General features: G+C 39.8%; 1 protein-coding gene across 7 annotated transcripts; it reads right to left on the bottom strand.

Moving 5' to 3' along the window:
* Positions 1-168: 168 nt before the first annotated feature.
* On the bottom strand, positions 169-13,263 carry GHITM (growth hormone inducible transmembrane protein). Of its 7 annotated transcripts, none has more exons than XM_018081580.1 (9): positions 13,246-13,263; positions 10,080-10,239; positions 8,479-8,578; positions 7,130-7,241; positions 5,630-5,771; positions 4,430-4,538; positions 3,206-3,394; positions 2,468-2,639; positions 169-1,671 (listed from the first exon to the last, which is right to left on the bottom strand). In XM_018081580.1, exons 2-9 carry the CDS (start codon positions 10,206-10,208, stop codon positions 1,584-1,586), a joined length of 1,041 nt encoding a protein of 346 aa, XP_017937069.1. In that variant the 5' UTR covers positions 10,209-10,239; positions 13,246-13,263; the 3' UTR covers positions 169-1,583. The 7 variants fall into 7 exon arrangements, with proteins under 7 accessions (XP_017937069.1, XP_029819030.1, XP_008927752.1 ...); XM_029963170.1 differs by lacking the exon at positions 13,246-13,263 and adding an exon at positions 11,624-11,720; XM_008929504.2 differs by lacking the exon at positions 13,246-13,263 and adding an exon at positions 11,311-11,437.
* Between the last annotated feature and the right edge of the window lie 6,684 nt (positions 13,264-19,947).

Raw genomic sequence — 19,947 nt, 5'->3', positions numbered from 1 at the left:
TCCCTTAGGTCTAATCCCTTACATATCAACCTGTGAAAAAAATAAAAATACTACGCAATACGCTATGAACAACAAATTAATCATCTGTAAGCAAAAGTTTGACTGGGCTAAGTACAACTCCCAACCTAGTCCAGAAAGAGAGATGAAACAAGTGGTCTTATTTAGTGCTCAGAACTAGTTACATTTTACTGTTTATTCACACATCTGATTCTGGACCAAGGTATGATCACAGAATCAAGTCACACCTCTTCAGAAGACATCAGGGAAACATCCCCAAAAGATGCTCGCCAGCAAAACTGAAAACCAGCTTTGCACATTTTTATATGGAGGAATATGCCCTCTCTTACAAAGGAAATTGTAACCATAACAAAACAAACCAAAAAAATCACCACGTTATTAGTGCAGGGGTACTAAAATATTTGTTAACACAGCAAAAGTGAGAAGAGTCAACTTGTGAGGCTAGAATTTTATTGTTCATAGGTCAATAGATAAACATAGCATATTTACCAGAAACTGAAAATCTGAGCTGTTGACATTAGGTCGAAATTTCTTGGCCCAAGAACTCACCTTTTATTCCAACATATAGAGTTTGTGAAGTATAAATTTCTTACTATTAAATCAATTTCACTATTAGGGAACTTTTCTTTTAGACCAAGTTATACATCCCAATTTGGAGAAGAGGTAAACAGACTAATGCACACACCAGTATGGTAAATTTAAGATATTGGGGTTTCCAGCATGCCATCCCCAATTCCCTCTTTCTGTGCCAATTGGACAAGGTTCCAAGAGATGAGCACGAAGGACAACCTTCATCTGCAGTACAGAAATACAGTCGCCAGAAGAAAGACACAGGTATATTGCCATTCAATGATTTTATAAATCTATAACAAAATAACCTAGCTATTATATCCAGTCAGCATTAAAGCAAGGAATTCTCATGTTTACTCCAGAAAGAGACTGAAGTTCATATGGGACAAACATTGCATAGTTTTCACATCTTGTCTCCTTTACACTTTTTGGTCACCTCACCTGTCAAATCCAACACATTTCTGACAACTGCTTAAACCTTTCTGAAATTTCTGCCCAGGTCGAAGTCATTACTGCATTTAGTGCCATATATAATTTATTCAGTTTTTCTTAAGATGTCACTGAAATAAAATTATGTAATCTTAACTGAAAATTGATGCATCTAAGCAGCATTTCATGAAGTAGGTTGTGTCCCTACCTGCATATGGGATACCAGTTCAGGAATTACTTCCTTTACTATGCAGTCACAGTAAAAGAAAGTAAGTAAAAGTTGAACTGCCATCAAACCCATTAAAAAGCTGGTAAGACTGTTTATATATTAAAAATAATTTACTTTCCCAAAATAATGTACAATTAGAAGCAGTTTGCACTATTTTAAACACAGAGCTGGAAAGTGTTTGAAGAAAAACTATTAAGTCTGAATCACATTGCACTGAAACAATATGCTGAAATGCTTTAAAATTCTCACTTGGAGCAATACTGCTTTAAACCATGAATATTTATTCAGTATGTGCACTCAGTACGCTGTCAAGACAGTTGTGAAGAAGAGTCTCAGTTTACTTTTTCCTGACACCTCCACCACCTGCAAGCATGGTGGCCACCCGAATAAAGATGTTCAGTGTATCGGTGTAGATACCCATGCATCTAGGAAACAAGAAATCAAAGTTAATATTGTTGAACAGAAATAGTATTATTTGGCATTTCACACCAATATACTTAATTTAAAAAGCCTTCATGAAGCATCTGTAACAAAACCCAACTATGATTGTCCTCAATGCTTGATACGTCAAAAAACACCCCTGCTTTTCCTCTACCACCTCTGCCAGCAAGAACTATTTACAGAAGTCCTAACAGACAGTATACTGTTCTCCTAGAGGAGTATACTGTACTTTGGTCTGTTTATCTTCTACTTTAATTAGAAGAAAACAGAACCAAGGAAGTAAAGAGTTCACCTAAGATCAGACAGACATTTACAAAGAAGTTACTTGTTAGTCACATTTGTTCTTTACTGAGTCAATTAATGCTTTCTTCCCTATCACACCGTTGCAGCTTTTTTATTTAGTGACAAAGACTATTACGTACTTAATGCCTATAGAAAGGTTAACATTTTTTGTATCAGCTAATACTGACAGATATTTTCAGAAAGCAGCTATAAATTCTCTCAGCAATGCTTTAGAAAACAAAAATACTTTTCAGAATGTACTGCTGGAGGCACGTGACATCACACATTCAATACTGTTTCTCACAATTCAGACAGATGCTTTCAGCTTTAACTTCACTGTCTTCTCACTGTTATTTTTAAAACCTGTGATCTTTCACGCTTAACAGCAGTACACTTGAACAATAAACAAAAGGCCGTTTTTACAGTATACTTCAATATAGCTTGGGGCAAATTCTTACACAGACACCGAGATCAGCTCTGCTAGCACAGAACACTTACGCGTTGATGGGGTCGTATTTGGTTACTCCGTAGTAGGGAAGAGTTTCCGCCCGCTTGACAACGAGCTGTGTATCGTAGAGCAGGAACATGCCAAAGAGCACCAATCCACCATACACAGCTACCGAATACAGGCCGGCACCAAAAGCAGAAGTAGGAGGCAAGAACATGGATCCTGGAGAGGAATGTACAATAGTGTCAAAGAAAACTGTGTATCTGCTACTCTCAGTTAGGTCAAACTTCAGTTACTGTAACACACGTTTTTTCAGCAAGTATTCAATTCTACATTTGTGGTGCAGTTTTGATACCAAGAGCTTTAATACACATACTCTGAAGATGTCACATATACAACCAGGAATTTTGAACACCCTGGGGAACTGTGTATTTTTCTCATGTGAAAGTACTTCTCTCCCTATGACTACAATAATGCCTAGAAACACAAAGAAGAACAAGGGGATTGAGAACTAAGATCACATTTACTGTCTTCCCCACTCACTGGCAGTAACTAAAAATATAAGCCACCACTAGTGGGTGTTTGTCAGACTAACATTTCCCAGAACTGTACCTTCACGTTTGTTTTCAAGAACAAATATAACAGTAGTTTCTGCTGTGCTAGAGTTGCCAGGGCTATATAAGGCGAATCTTAACTGGACAGACCAGCCTGCAACTTCATGTGAGCTGCACCTCAGTAGCTTAAGTTCATAACCTACTTTATATGACAGTATTAAAACAGTATTTTACCAATGGAAGAGGCAAGAACAAAGCCTAAGCCTAGGCCAAGTGGTCCTCCCATGTTCAGGAATTTTTCACTTGGAGCACACATGGCCACAGTTGAGAGCCCTCCGACGATTCCAGTGGTGTACCAGGCAGCTCTGACCAGCAAGGGACCACCCAGGAAGGCTAGAGGAGCCACCACCGCCCCCATGACACCTACCCAAAGCAAAACAAAACACATGTAAGGTTTGGAACATCACATCTCAAAACAATTGATTTTTTCCCCCTCCATTCAGATGGCATGGCTCAATCTAATCCACTCACACAACAAAATATCAATGTACTTGACTGTGCACTTATCTAGAAGGGAGCACGACAAATTAGCAACCTTAAATTCCATGACCTACTTTTATCTAGCTCTGGAGAGTACTTCAGGGAGCTGGTCTTTGGAAAAAAGACTAACAAAAGTCAACATACTGATCGGTTCAAAACAGAGCTGGTAAGAGATACTTGGCATGGACTAATCAACTACGTAACAGCATTAGGAACATGTGACACTGAAAAGCAGCACAGATGTCTGGTACAATTATCAGTTAGGCAAATAAGTCAGATTTTTTGCTAGTCTTGTATGAAACTTCTCTAGTTAATTATTATCATATTAGGTTGTTTAACATAATAACAATCGCTACAATAAACATAACTTCTTGGCAGAGAAGCTCTGGAGAGGCAAATATGATTCTAATGTCCAGCATCCATGTGGCTTTGCTGAACCATAAAATATTTCTGTCAAAACAGTTTTGAAAAATGATAGCCACTGTTATTTGAAGTAGGTATTCTTAGTGAGAAACTGATCTGTACTCACAGCTTAAATACCTGATGGACACATACCTCAGTAGTAAACTAATACTGAAATGGTTAGCATAGGCAAGAGTGCTTACAGAAGCTACAGTAGCAGAAAGCAGTCACAAAATCAAAGAGCTACAAAACCAGTTAGTTCTATCCCATGTCATATACGTATCTCAAGTTTAACTTGAGCCTGACTTCTAGAAGATTATGAAAAACACTAGAGTTCTGTTAAGGACACTTAGGAATTCTTCCCTGACATTCAGGAGTTCTCAATGGTCTCTGAAAAACCTTAACTCTCCTACAGCAGTATATAAAAATTGACTTTAAAGTTAAAGTTTTGTTAAAGTAAGAATCTGGTCACACTGAAGCACAGACATCTCTACAACAAACATTAAAATCACAAACCTGAATGCAACATCCAAGCTGCATGTTTAGCTATTGGACTGTCTTGATAGGATATGGACCTGACCAACATTCCAGCACCAATCATAGCTGCAAAAGTCGCACCAATTGCCTGTAGAAACAGAATTACAGAGTTCAAGTTAGCATTAGGACATATGGTCTCTGTTCTAACCTCCTAGTTTAAAAGTCAGTAGTGTAATTCTAGTGAAACCAGCAACCTAATTCATGAGTGTTCGTCAGTTTTACTCCTGTAAGGTTACAATTAAATCTTTGTAGATCTTAGTTTACAGTAATTTTCATTTTATTTTTACTCAGTCTTCTAAGAATAAAGGTTTATTGGTTAAGCTAGCAACAATCTCAGCTGTGTAAGTAACAGAAAGAAAACACATGGTCCTGCCCCTTACTCTCATTCTCATTAAGGTACCTGAAATGCATTAGCCTTACCTTTTTTCTTGTACATTTCTCCACCAAAGCCAATACTCAGTTCACATCTTTTGCTACCAACGACTTTTTAGCCTCACTACCTCCTCTTACTGATGATTCCATGCAGAGTCATCCAGCACCTCCCAGACTGGTCAGAAATGTACAACTTTGGTTTATCACCAAGGATGCATTATTTAATTAATCTCCTTAAGTTATGTAGGTGTTGGCATTTAACTATTATCGTTTCACTCCACTTAACACACTGAGTATGCACTAAGCAGACAGATTTTGTTAATGTTTTGCCTGGATGATTTGCCCACCAGTATTGGTTCAGCGTTGGCAAACAGGAGACAGCTCTCAAAGAGCCATACAGGACAGTACAGGGAGGTGTAAGAATGCATAGAGACCTGCATTTCCATTTCCAGACAGCAACAGAAACAGTTTCATGAGCTTCAGGTAGCTATTTATAAAAGGTTCTTACTTACAGCTGGTAAGGATGACATAGCATTTTTTTTGCTCATGTAGTTTGTCTTTGACAAAGTATCAAATTAGTATAGAAAATCCACATCAGCATGTAATTAGAGTCACCAAACCTTAAATCACAAAATATCATTAGGACACCTGAAGGGTCTTTATGGATAAAGACACGAATGTAAGTGAAGTTTTGCCTTACTTTTCACCAATTAGTTTACATCTCTCTCTCTTTTTTTTTTTTATATCAACCATCACATTTGAGGGTGTTTCTCAGTAAATACTTTCATTTTTATACCATGAACTTACCAGCCAGGAGCCCCGTGTCATAAGGTTCATGAGTGCTGGAGTTCTGCTTACTGCCACAGCAGACAGTGCTGTCATGCCAACGCTCCCCGCAAAGTACATGTACGTGGACTGAATTCTCTGCTTCACATAGTCTGGCCAAATACTGAAAAATAAGCAGTCATACACAACTGTACAGTTACCAGTTTCCAAATGGAGAACAACTAAAAACACAATCAAGCTGTTAAATATATTTATAGCTATGGGTATAAGGGAGGTTTCATAACAGTGATGTGGTCTAGCAACTTCTGGCACGAGTTTACTTTGCAAGGGGGGCTGAACCTTTCAATTTTGTTGGTACAGTCTAATGTAACTCTGCAGAAACACAAATACAAATAATTACAAGTTACAAATAATGCTAACTATAATTCAATTCTAAGGAGGAAGCATACAGGGAAAACTGAATAATGAATGCTTTTAACTACAGAAAAACAGAGAATAGTATATATATAACAAACTGGTTCCAGGAAAATGGCCTATGGAATGTGTACTGGGTACACACCAGTGAGCACACTGCCTCCTGAGCAGCTCACAAATTGCTGAGTCACAGTGCACATGATTATCTGACACCACAAGACAAACGTCATTTTGAGAGCTCTAACAATAGTAACAGACCTAGACATGAATGAGTTTCTGCACTATCACCTGCTCACAGCATGGACAGAAAACTTTCCCTGATAATACTAAACTTAAACATAGAGCACACATTTTCTCCCATTTTACTCTTTTGACCCATTACTTCAAGGCTCATGGGTGAAAAAAAACCCAGACACAGCTAACATATGAAAAGCCTCTCACAGATACAACCATCATATGAAAAGCCTCTCACAGATACAACCATCAGTATAAATGCAGATAGCTGCTTCCAAATACAAATGCAAAGCAAAGCAAAATGTCTCAAGCACACACTTCTCCCAAGCCCATGCTTATCACTAAGCATCTTTTAAGTCCGACTGCACAGTTTTGCCATGAGTCAGGTTTTGGTTGATCAAAAAGCAATACACCAAAGTTTTAAGCAAAACAGTTATTAAAGCAAGGCTTATGCTGAGACACTGCGTTTAGTGGAGATGCTCTTTCCAACAGCTGTATTAAAGTTTAATGAACAGTCTCACAGGAACACCAGGTAAAGTGGTCTTAGCAATATGTTTTTTAGAAGGCCACCCTTCTAAAGTTATCTGAGGCAAACCTCATAAGACAAGTTTATATACTCTTCACAAATAAATTTCAGATTTAGCAAAACAAAGGAAGTCAGATCAATATCCATTTAAGCATACTGGATAATTAAATAATTCTAGTTTTGCTTTCAGTTATATGCTTTAAAAACCTGCAGAGACAGAGGCAAGGGTTTTCTGTTTAGAGCTTAAAAAAAGTGTAAGCTGTGTGCACACTGGGTGAGCAGATATGAAGGGGAGGGGGATTTGCTTAGTGCACTCTTTAATTAAAAAAGTAAGCCATCTTACTTACGCAGCCCTTTCGATAGCTCCAATCTCACTGGACATGCCCAATCCATAGTAACACAGGGCCCCCAGGCCAACAGCAGCCCCTCCAGCAACAATAATTTTCCCCAGGCGATCAGCTGTATAAAGAAATAGAAACCCCACACTCTCATGAATGCTTTTTCTTGGATAGTTAACAACATCCTCACATGAGTTTTGCTGTATCTGCAATAGCTGATCTGTGCTAATCTTCCTTCTTAAAGCCCACTTAACTTCAGGGCAGTGCATCACCAGTTCTCAATGAGCTATATGGGAAAAACTTGAGATTCACCTCACCAACACAATACAGCTTCACAAAAAAGTAAGAAGAGTCCAGCTCATAGTGTGCCAGGTTTACTGACCTTCATCACATGACAGGATTTCCAACACAAAACCAGTTAACAGAGTCTCTAATGGAAGAGTTCAACTGTCAGCTGATTTTGTATACGATTTCACTATTCAACTTGCTAAAAAACAGTACAAAACCTAGATATTGGGTCCTTTCCTCTCATTCATCTGCCCTTAATGCTTGCTCCTTCAAGGGCTTTTTTGTAGCAATTATATCCACACCGGTTTGAAAAGGGCTTTCCAAAGCTCATGGGTAACACTGCCACTTGATTCACCATTGCTTTTTACTGCCTGATTTGTGCCACCCATCAATTACTGCTACAAGTGTAAGCCTCAATCATAAACATTGTTATAACTGAAGAACAATTGTGGCTAAATACCTTCAGTTGTGTAACTCTAAGACTACATTACCTAATGTGTTATAGTCAAGACACTATCCAGCCAATATACATATTCTATTTGCTAATTCAATGCAATAATTAGACATTTACAAGTCTGTTCTGTTGAACACTAAGTAAAAATCCCTTTGTAAGCCACAGAAATTACAAACATTTAGATATACCAGCAAGCATAGTAAGCCAACATCTTAGACAACTGTAACACCAAAACCACTTTTTTGCAAACTGTACACGCTGTAGAATTTTTTTCCTGTAAACAGTACACAGAGTAGAGGTGCAAAGCAACTTTAGTTTATTTTTTGATATCTGCAAATCAAATCTCCATTAAGAGACAATAATTTGTGACTTACTAGTTGTCAAAAGCAGCTTAAAGACAAGGAATTTCTCTGTACTGTGACACATTTGCAGCTTTAAACTTCACAAGGAAAGAAAAGCAGAGAAACTGTCTCCAGTTGTTTGAAGAGCACTAAGCAAACTTATGTAAGAAACAATATTCTCAGTCTCTTTAACAGTTTGAAAAAAACATATTCCTTTGAGGAAGTTTTCAGTTGAGGTACAAAGATACTGAGTATTTAAAGCAGAACTACTCTACCTTTAAGTGCAGTTTCTGCAGATGGTTCAAATGCTGCTTCTTTGACTTCCTGGCCAAGTCTTCCTCGCCTTACACCTGTTCTTACTCTGGTGGCATAACACTGTTAGATTTGGAAATAGCATAAAAAAAGATGTTATGAAATGAAATACAAGACATTCTTATCAACTTACTTGCTACACTTGAAATTGTTACATACTCTGTGCTTACCTCCCAAACATATGATGCAACTGTGTTCAGGGGAAACAACTGAACATTAAAGTTTAGAAACCTTTGTGAAAAACATCCACACACTCTACAATTAGAGAACCAATGCAGTGAATTTCAGAAGCTGAAGTTCTCAGACTGCATTTCATCTACTCTTGTCCCACCATACTAAACACTTTTTGTAAAAATAAATTATTTTGTAAAAAAAAATTTTGCTTCCTACATTAAAATACTATTCATGTAAACACTTTAATGTAAAAAATATTCTAGCACAATATTTATGCTTTACAGACATTAAATTTGGAAAAGCAACCTGAATTCTTTGCTTTCAATTCTAACCTTGATTTAGAGAACAAACCTTGAATCAAGGCCTATAAACTCAAGATTTTAAAGGCTGACAAGCTCCAAGTAACTATAGTATGCTACTCAATGTCTTAGTTGCAAAAGCAAGACAGAATAAACTCATATTAAAGTTCAAAAACAACTTTTGAAGTTCTCTTACCATTTTTTCCAGGAAATTTTAAATTAAACTTGCACCTGAGCAGTCAAGGACTCACTCAAAGCTGTGAGTTTAACACTAAAACTCGAGATCTAAAGCATTGCCATCAGCCATCAGAGCTCTACGAGTCAGGACCTTTACCACAGCCCTTCAGTTTTGGTGTGTTTATCAGCTAACAAAATCCTGCCCAACACTCGAAAACTCGCACACACAAAAAGACCCAACACATCTACAAACCTGGAACACTTAAGAGGAAAACACAATGGAAGTGAAGAACTTGCCAGTGGCTCTTTCACCACAGAGGTGACAGAAGAGCAACATCCTCTTACAGTTGCTTTCTGCATGGCTAGAAAGCATGTCTGCAACATCTCCCACTGAAGAATAAACAGACAGTGCCTCAGTATAATGACAAGTTTCTAAAGTTGCTGGTTAGATCTGTGATTGTCCTGCCATAGCTCAGAAATTGCTCTAACCTGGGCTACAGCTCTAAACACATGTTGGGACTAAAATAATTACAAAGAAAGTTTTTACTTTAATGTTATATTCAAGACTGTAACTTGGAAACAGGGAGACAGGACAAGAATTTCTGTTCCTCCCATTTTACACAGTAAGGGCCTATCCATCTCTAACTGTCTCCTTTAAGTTATTTTCCCCATTAATTCCAAGAGAAAAATAAGTAATTGGAACAGAAGGTATCACTTCAAATGCTTTAAAAACCCTGTGGTTGGACTGAGCAATATTCTTCCTTCAGTAAATTAGAGCAGGTAGGTACCTCAAACAAGCAGAAGACTTTTGATCATTCAAAGCAGGTACCCCATGCAAAATGATTCTTCTGGCAATACACTCAACTCTTTAAAATACCTGCCGTTGGGACCATCAGAAAGAGGATTTACATTACCTGGTTAGGCTGCCACAGCCTGTATGCTTTTATATTGGAGTTCCTCAAGGCTGGGGAAGCCTGAGTGATAGCAGGGCGGATGGTCTGGCATGACAGTGCCCTCAGGCACACCAGCCTTGCAGCCAGCATGGTTGCTCAGATAACTTGGCACACTGTGTTCCTGTAAATACACAAGAAAATACATTTTACTATTTTCTTACAAGGTTTTCAGACAAGGCACACTTACTACTTATTCTCAACCACAATAAAAGTAGTAAAGAAAATAAAAAATAAAAAAAATCCCCAAATGAAAAAAAAAACCTACAGTCAAACCAGTATTATTACTATAAGTACTGTAATAAGAGATAGAACCTTCTTAAATGCAGTTTAACTCTGTTTCACTTGTATTTATTTCCCATTTCCGTCAGAGACTTCTCTCTCACAGCTTACTAAAAAACAGAGAACACACTACTTTTCATGCCATAAAATAAATCAAGACCCTTTACGTACTTACATTTGAGTTACCCTGGCAACTAACCCTCACTTTGAGACATAACACTGCATGAGTACTCTGCCCTCCACATAAATGCTCAAAAAGCTACCCCAAAGTTACTTAAACTCCATCTAAGTCTAAACCCAAATGAGTAAACAGCACAACATATGTGATGGAAAAAAGTTTTAAGACAAACTTTAAGCTATCCTTTAAAGAATTAGTTGGTTTTGTGGGCACAGCACTCAGTCAAGGTCACAGCCCAGAACACAGGTTCAGGTCATACTGAGTACTCCTGACCAGAAAACAGGGACGCCGCTCCTGGCCAGACGGACAGACACAGCCCTTGTGTTCCGCAGGCAGTGTGAAAACTACCCCCTCACTGCCACAAACGGTGCACGTTATACACCCCCCCCTTAATTATGAATACACACAACCTCTGATATCACAGGACATCCCAACTACCAGTACCTTTTTTTCAAAGGTCATATCTTACGTGTGCAGCGTCCAGTATGATCTAAGAGTATCCTAAATAAAGGTAACCCTAATAAACACGAGTGAGAACAAGCACGCAGAGCACCGGACAGCTCACATGAACCACAGACACGTGACAGTGCGAAATTAATCCTGCTGCTAGAAAGCTACTTTGCTCTGAAGCAGAGCTATGAAATCCTGCTTCCATAACGGGAAGTACTTTAGGAGGCACATCCCGACCTGTCCCACTACACCCAGACCCGGACGACAAGGCCTGCAGAAACTCACAGTGCCAACTCCGGGATCTTGGCCTTTTTCCCCCTGGAAACTGATACTTGAAGCAAGACAACCTCAAGCGCTTTACAAAGAGCAAGAGAGCTAAAACCAGAATAAAACCCCACGGACATTCCCGCGTACTAACTGGCCATAACCGGCACTAACGTAACGCAGCGCTGCGCAGGCACCGCCGCACCTCAACCCCCTCCCGGGCCCGGCGGGGCGGCGCCCGCGTCCGCCTCAGCCTGGGTGGGCCGGGGACCCTCGCCCGTTTTCGGCCCTCTCTCCCCCCCACATCCCTGTCCCCTCCCGGCCCGGCCCGTACCTGCCCCGCCGCCTCCTACGCGCCCGCCCCGCTCCGGCCCCGCGCGGCCCCGGCCCCTCGGCAGCGGGAACTGACGTCACCCGCCCCTAGCGCTCCCTGCTCCGATTGGCTCGCCCGACCCACGTGACTCCGAGCTCGCAGGCGCCATTGGCTGGAGGGGGCAGGGAGGGGAGGTGCCGCGGCGGCTTCCTGAGGCGCGGGCGCGGGACGGGCGCGGCGGGCCCGAGGGGCCAGGGGCGCGCTCGCCGCCCCCGGGTGGATGGGAGGGGGTGGCCGTGGATGTTGTACTGAGATATTAACGGGGTACGGATATGTGGATATATGGATGTTATACCAATGTGACCTTTAAGTGCCAGCCCACCCACCTCACGGCCCCCGTGTCACCTCTGCCGCTCGCTGCCCGTGAATTTAAGTCTTGCCCTTCTCAGGGTGTCACAAGGTTAAGGACCTTTGCACTCCCTTCCCTTACGGCTCAGCAGTCTAGCATGAACAAGGAGATAAATCTCCCCCTTTGTTAACCTCTTTGGAGTTACATCTCTCTTGCGTGTGGATTATGTTACATGCTTTAAGGTGCTCACATGCCAGATAAGCATAAAATACAATATTGTGTGCATAAATTACAGAAGCGTATGCTGCCAGCCCTAATCCCAGCCCTCCAAGGGCAGTCCAGAGCCCTTGCAGGGGCTAAACATTCCCTTTTTGGGCTAAACTATTTCTGTTCTGGCAGCTTCTTTCCAGCATCACTCTGCTTGGAGCTCTGAGGTACTTAACGATTGTAACCCTAATGCTAAACTGAGCCCTCGGAAAAGCAGAGCAGCACTTCCCTGGACTACCAATTCTTCAGGGAAGTTTTCTCTCTGAAGTTCTTGCAGTCCTTTGGCAGCTCAGCTCCCACTGGACCTCTGGCTTTTACTCTCCACCAGCACTAGCCCTAAACCAAAGGCTTGTGACACGGCTCAGTCCAGACCCTTACTATTACCAGAAGAATTCTTTCGGCAGCCTTATTTCTCCTTTGCCAGCCCCATCCCAGCTGCATATCAGCATTTCTTGTTCTCTCAGTGTTAGAGCTAATCCTAACTCTAGAATGAGCTATGAGCCAGGCACTACTGAGACACTCAATATTCTTCAGAGAACTCTTTTTGGCAAACTCTGTTTGCTTTGGGAGCCCCTTTTGCAGCCCCACTACAGCTACACCTCTGTAGTTTCAACCTTAACACTACATATGGGCATGGTTCTTCACAGCCAAGTAAAATACATTGTGAGAGTCTTTAGCAGGATCAAAGACAAAATATATATATTAAAAAAAGAGTGTTGAATATAGAATTAAGTCCAGAAATAGAGTTACAGACATGCTTTTGAGAATTGTGACATTAGCCTCTCCATATCTTGGAGACCCCTTGTTTAAATTATAAGAAAGAAAATACAGTGAACTGCTAGTTTGCAGAATGAAAGTCAGATAACGGAGATCGCGCATGGGAGAGGTCTGAAAATGCACCAGCAGATACGATCTTGAAGAAGAATTTGAATTAGAAGAATGAAGAAGAAGAATGCATGATAGAAGGGTGTAAATTCCATCAAAGGGGGCCAAGTCTAATGGGATTTGAGGTCCAATTCTTACTAACTCTGACACTTGTTTGCTTTCTGTTGGAATAAATGAAAATCCAGAGCTTTCTCCTACAATGTAAGAAAAAATGTCAGTTTCAGGCCAACCCACGTGAATATGTTGTTTATTTAGAGACTTGTAGTGCTTATTTCAGAGTTTGTAACACTCTCTAATTGTTAGGTACTAAAGGATTCATTAGAATAATTAATATTTAAATTTATAATTCAGTTATTAATAGTAATAATTTATGCAAGGAATCAAACATCTCTTTTACTACAGCATATAATCATGTTAAGAACTCTCCTGGGACTTTCAAGTAAGCTACTCAATCCAGCTCTTTCCCAACTGTTTCTTAAATACATAGTTTTGTCAGAGGCAACCCAAATCTACACAGAGCCCACCCTGCAGCAAACTCAGATGTTGAAGCTTTCTCACAGAAACTTGCCTGTTAGCAGATAACTCCTTTTCTACTAGATGGCCAACACTGGAAGTGCTCCAGCTAGCAAAATCCACGTGTGAGTGGGTAAACAGTGGCCTCTTATGTCCTAAAGAGTTTTTTAGTTGAAAGCAGCAGGTTGGATCCTCTCTGCTGGCACCACTGTACCTGACTTTCTCTCGGGCAGGAAGGCAGCAGCTTCAGTCCCTGTGCCACCTGGGTCTGCTGCAGAGCTGCAAAGCAGCTGGCTGGGCTTTTGCAGTAGTTGGAGCTCATGCTGACAAAAGCAGGGATAACAGCATGACAGAGGCTCCTTGGTGAGACAGCAGCCAAATGCGCACATAAAAATTGGCTTTTTAACTCCAATGTGCTCTTCCTTCATGGGGTTGTCTTCAAGTGCACTGTGCAGCCACCACCTGGGGCTGGGTCCAGTGCTGTTTAGCATCGTTGTTAACGACCTGGCTGATGGGGCAGAGCGTGCCCTCAGGTTTGCAGAAGATACAATGCTTGGAGGGATGGGTGCTACACCAGCTGGTTGTGCTGCCATTCAGAGGGATGTAGATTGGCATGAGAATTGGGCAAACAGGAATGTCATGCCATTCAGCAAAAGGAAGTGCAAAGCCCTGCACCTGGGGAGGAACAGCCCCATTCACCAGCACAGGTTGGGTTGTCCAGCTGGAAAGCAGAAAGGTATGGACATACTGGAGAGAGTCCAGCAAAGGGCCACAGAGGTGATTAAGTAACAAGGACAGGCTGAGAGAGGTGGGACTGCTTTATCTGAAGAAGAGAGAGCTTAGAGGACCTTATCAATGTGTATAAATTCCTGATGGCAGGGAGTAAAGGAGAAGGAGCCAGACTCTTCTCAGTGATTTCCAGTGACAGGACAAGAGACAATGGACATAAACTGAAGTACAAGACATTTTGTTTAAACATAAGAATTTTTTAGTGGTTTTTTTTTTTTTTTTACTATAAGAGTGATCGATCAGTGGAATGGGTTGCTCAGAGCATTGTGGAGTCTCCATCTGTGGAGATTTTCAAAAGGTGACTGGACATAGTCCTAAGCAACCTGCTTGTGCAGAAGGGTTGGCCAAAGTGATCTCCAGATGCCCCTGCCAACCACAGCTATTCTATGAGTCTATGAAATATTACTATAATGATGATTCCTGAAGGAACTGAAGCACTTATTTTTTTAGGACTGATATGCACCAATTAGAGGTGTTTGGAAAACAGTAAACATTATCTCCAGGTAATATGTAACAAAAACATAAAAAAACCCTCCACAAAAATACTGTTTTTTTGAAAATTGGTAAACACTTCTTCAGTAATCAAAAATATAAACAGGAAAACTTGTACTGACATAAAAATGTCTTTTTTTTTTTTTTCGATAGGCCATGTTTTCAACAACATGTTCTGTGTTTGTTGGAAATCTTACATGTCTCTAGGCAGGATCAATTACAGTTTGATAATAAAGGGTTAATGTCTAATTAGAAATTCTGCAAGATCTGAAAATACCATTGTGAAGGGACTTGAGTATCCTGAAGAAATGTGTGAAGTTGGCATGGCAGGCAATGGGGCAAGCTCCAAGCCCTGCCTCTCTGTCAGGCAGGAGCCAGGTGAGGAGCAGCCCTTCACCTGCTTCCCAGCCCTGCTAGTTCCCAGCAGTGAAACTTCCCATAACTGGCTGATGGCAGGGCTTAAGGGATGGTGTTCTCCAGCTGCCATGCCCAAGGGGAAAGCTGATCTGACTGCCTGACTCCCAAAAGACTACTCCAAGCTCTGCTCCTCAAGTCTTGTATGAGAAACATCATGTATTTCCAAAAAATAAAGTCAGCCTCTGTTCTTAGAGATAAATGGTTTCTGAAGGGATTTTGTTGCCTTGCCGTGAAAGCGAGGATCACAAGCAATGCAGTCAACTTTCAGGAGACACCACATGATATACTTTCAAACATGCACTCTGCCTTGCCAGCTGCCTGAAATGGGAGAGCAAAAAAACTCTTACATATAGCTCTCTGAAATCCTGGGAAGCCACAGGAGCCACAAGCCCATTATTGTGTTAATAAATAGGGTCAGTGTCAATCTGGAAGCTTAAGCTTTTAACTCGGCAGCTCTGACACCCTCCTGCAATTAAAAAAAAATCTCAGTTGTTCACGTGGCCTTGCTCATCAGCAGGAAATAAATAAATCTGTGGTTAGCACCATTTCTCCTTAGGTAAGCTTTACCATTGAAGTTTTTCAAGTTAGAGCTGAAGAAAAATATTTTGAAGGTTTTCTGGCTGTGCTGACTCTTGCACTTCACATATCTCTCCCAGCAGATTACAGGGGACTTTTGGAGTTAATCTGTTCCTGCTATTCATGTGACAAATGCATATTCATTAAGCATCATGTTCTTACTTTAGATTAGATATCATTAAACACTGCAGTGTAGAGGGAATTTGGGGAGACAGTGCTGATGTCTTTCTCAAACCCTGGCAAGAAAAAATGCCATTAAACAGAGTATTACTTTACCGTGGAAGAATGAAGTGTTTGGCTGTAACTCCTTCTATGCAGGAGTTTGTGCAACAAGAGCAGGCTGGGATGTGCCAAAAGCGAAGCAGTGTCCGTATTTTCTACAGGTGTGGGAATTTTTGGGGTCTTGGTTTATTCAGCCAGATCTCAAAACATTTCAAATAGACAGCTGCTTCATTTCAATGGTGCTGAACTGTGCTGACTCTGAGGTCAGTGTCTTCCCCCCTTGGCACCTTGTGAGTTTTAAAAAGCATTGCACTGAAACTTGTACTGCACCTTGTATATTTTGAGGACTTGCATATATATTTAATTAAGCAAAAGTATCTTCAGTCTGTAATTGGAGGAAAATTTTGGGTGTGTTTGTGAAGAAATTCCCTGTGCACTGTAATAACAAGCACCAGCTATAAGGAATTTCACATGTTTTATCTCTCTTGCTAAAATAAAATGAATCCATCATGGCAGGCACTTCTGGTGTAAAATAGTGTCTTCTGGGCTATTTAAGGAATGGATTTTTTTTTTTTTTGTGTAAAAGATGGTGTTTTGAGCACAGCAAAAATAGCCAGTAGTTACCATAGATATTTTTAAATAGATATATACATTTGTTTAAAAAAATCATTTAAGAGTAGAAAGCAAACAATATATCTGTTTGCAACCTCTGAAACAGCCTGAAAAATAAAACAATACACTTGAAAGAACAAAAATAGAAACTGTTTTAAATGTGTGTTTTCATACTGCTGGAGGTGTTCTGCTGTTGTCAGTACTTTTCATGACAAGCAGTGCTCTGAGTACACATACAAGTTTGCTCTGCAAGTATTTTGCAAACTTTAAACTTACTATGGAAAAAGGCTTTCAGGTAGAATTTATGGGAATATGCATGTCACAAAGTAGCTTTATGAGAGAAACAGATTCTGTTGGGATTTTCTTCAGACAGTACAATGTTTTCCTTTTTTGGCATACTAGAGAAAGGAGCATCATATCAAACTGTGTTGATAAAGAAGCTGGTGCTCTTCGAAGCCCTAAAGGTGAAAAACAGCCAGTTCTACTGAAAAATTCCTGTGTCCAGTTTTTTGATCACTCATATTTAGGCCCTGTTTTTAGAAATCACTTTGTTTTTCTATTTTCTGAGAAGATACATCATCCAGGTTGTAATAACATTTTTTGTAGGTTTGATTCCCTGTGACCATATCAATAATCCTGATGAATGAATTTGTGTCTCTAATCTGCATCTGCTTCCTTAGGGAAGAGGCTACCTTTGCTTTATTAGCAGCACCCCCTTGTTTGTCCTAGCACTGCCATTTCCTCTTTTCGTGACCTTTTCCCACCAAGTGCCTACCAGACTTTACTCACCACTTGCACCATTCCCCCAGGCTTCCACTTGGTCACAATTCCAACACTCTTTTGTCTGCTTCCAAACCTGCTATGCTTTATCCTTGCTTTCTTCCTGACCTTCATCAGTCCCTTCCCTCTTCTGTTCTCTCTCCTGTACCAGCTGCAAAATGTGGGATTCATTCTGGCCTTGACAGTTTGTGGCTATTTAAACAAATGTTTTTTGCCCTGTCAAATGTTAATGCTAAACTTTATCAACTACTAAAATAAATTTCCAAAATCAGATGCTCAATATCAAGACTTACCTTTTCCATTAATTAGATATTTTGCATCTCATTTGGAAAATGGGCACTACAGCATTAATTTCTATTCCCAGATTTAAACAAGGTTAAAATACATGAAAGTATATAAACTTGGGTGTCAAATCCTCAGTTCAGTAAATTGCTCAAGCTTGTAACTGTGGAATAGCACTCTAATGTAGTTAACCTAGAGTATATGCTCAAAACTTGTTTCTTTAGTTACTTGGGAGCAGTGCTTTGGTTACTCAAGTGCTCAGAGATAAATGAAGATGAGTGCTATGGTGAACAAGGACCTGACATTGTGTGGTTATAAATGAATACAGAAGATGGAACATTTTGTTCACTCCAGATTCTATTTGAATAAATTGTACATAAAAGGACATTTCTTTTTCTTGATCCCTGTTTTAGTCTATAGCACGTGTTGTTTATTTACATCAGATGATAAAAAAAGCTAAACCAGTTTAAAAATATTTTTCAATGGAAGGGAGAAACTTACATTTACAGCATAAGACCTCTTAACCTCCAAGAAATTGCTATTCATTTTGTTTCAGTACAACAAATACTCATTTTCCTAAATGCCTGTGAACTCTATGCTGCAGCAAAAAAATGACCTAGGGCTTTTTCTGAAATTGCTGTTTGTGCTTTCTAATTACTTTTAACATGCAAAGCACTGTTCTTCTGCAAATTCTTGGAAAAAAAAAGCCTATTTGAAATTCAGTAAGCTTTTATTTAAAGTGATTGGTTTCCACCTGGATAGAGTGAAATTTTCTTCTTGGATAGTTTATTAGTACATTAAAAGATGCAAATTAATTCATAATTCTTTCAGCTCATTCTCTTGGGAACAATTATACAAGGAAATTATTAATGTACAAGAAAACAACAGTTAAAAATCTCAAAGGGCAATAGAGGTGTGGAATATATGAAAACATTTAGACCTAGCTAATAGAAGAACTCGTTATAATAATAACAGTTCATAAACCAATTTTAATTTTTCTTTATTTGTAAACTGATAGCAGCCACATGATGCAGACAAGCAATCAAAGACTCTGGCAAAGGAAGTTAAAGGCTCTGTTTTCAATGAACTGCTGCAGAAACGCAGTGTGAGAGTTGAACACACGATACCAGGGCCTCTAAGGATCACAGCCAAACTTAAGGCTTCCATGAATTCACCACTGTCCGTGTCTTTGATATGTCCCATCCCATGATGATTGCATACAAGACTATAATTTCAATGTAAGCCTCTGCACTCTGGTAAATAAGCCAAATATTCTTCATCTGGAATGAAAACCTCTCAGAATCTAGTTAACATTTGATGATAAAAGAGCAAACAGATTTGTTTTTAGGCTTCTTTGATCCACCTATTTTTTCTCCTCTTAGTTAAGGTGTTAAACAACTCAGTTACCTTCCATTGCTCTTTTCATCATTTATCCAGCATGCTTTTAATATTACATATCTGATGAAAATTTCCAGTCTTTTTACAGGCAGAGTCATGACACAGGCTATCACCAGGATACCTGTAATGACTCTTGGCTGTCTGCTTCCAGCACTCCCTGACATATGGCTATCCATGAAAAGACTGAGAGGGAAGCACATGCTCTCAAAATATTGTAAAACAAGCACCACTACTGAGAGAAGTTTGCCCATCACACATGGGCTTTATCCTGTCCTAAAGAACTTGCCCTTTTATAATTTTAAGCACAGCCACATATGCCAATACCCGTTTCCTTGAGGCCTCTACACAAAGTCTGACCATACCTTAATGTACTGAGGCAGAGAGACAGGGGCATCACATGAACTGAGAACAAGATTAAATTATGGAAATGTAGGAATATAATAACTTGTATTAGACTCTCTCACATATGCCTTTTGCTATAGACTTTGTAAAGAGTAGAATTTACAAATGAAAAAAGCATACACTTGAAAAAATAAGATGTTCTACAAATATTTCTCCCAGTTTTCAGAATAGCATAAGAACTGAAATAATAAAAATCTAAATAACATGGACTGACAAAAAATAAATCCTCAAGAAGAAGAGTGGATACAGCAGAACTGTTGTATATACAAATCAGACAAAAATCCAGCTTCTAAATACAGTAATATTTACTGTATTTTCTAGTGACAGTGGACCACTTCCAAAACACCTTCTCTCAAAAAAA

Source organism: Manacus vitellinus, unplaced genomic scaffold, assembly GCF_001715985.3.
Source record: "Manacus vitellinus isolate BGI_N305 unplaced genomic scaffold, ASM171598v3 scaffold_54_pilon, whole genome shotgun sequence".
In the NCBI taxonomy this organism is placed as follows: domain Eukaryota; kingdom Metazoa; phylum Chordata; class Aves; order Passeriformes; family Pipridae; genus Manacus; species Manacus vitellinus.
The sequence above is the reverse complement of the archived record's forward strand: the minus strand, read 5'-3'. Positions and strand labels throughout refer to the sequence as shown.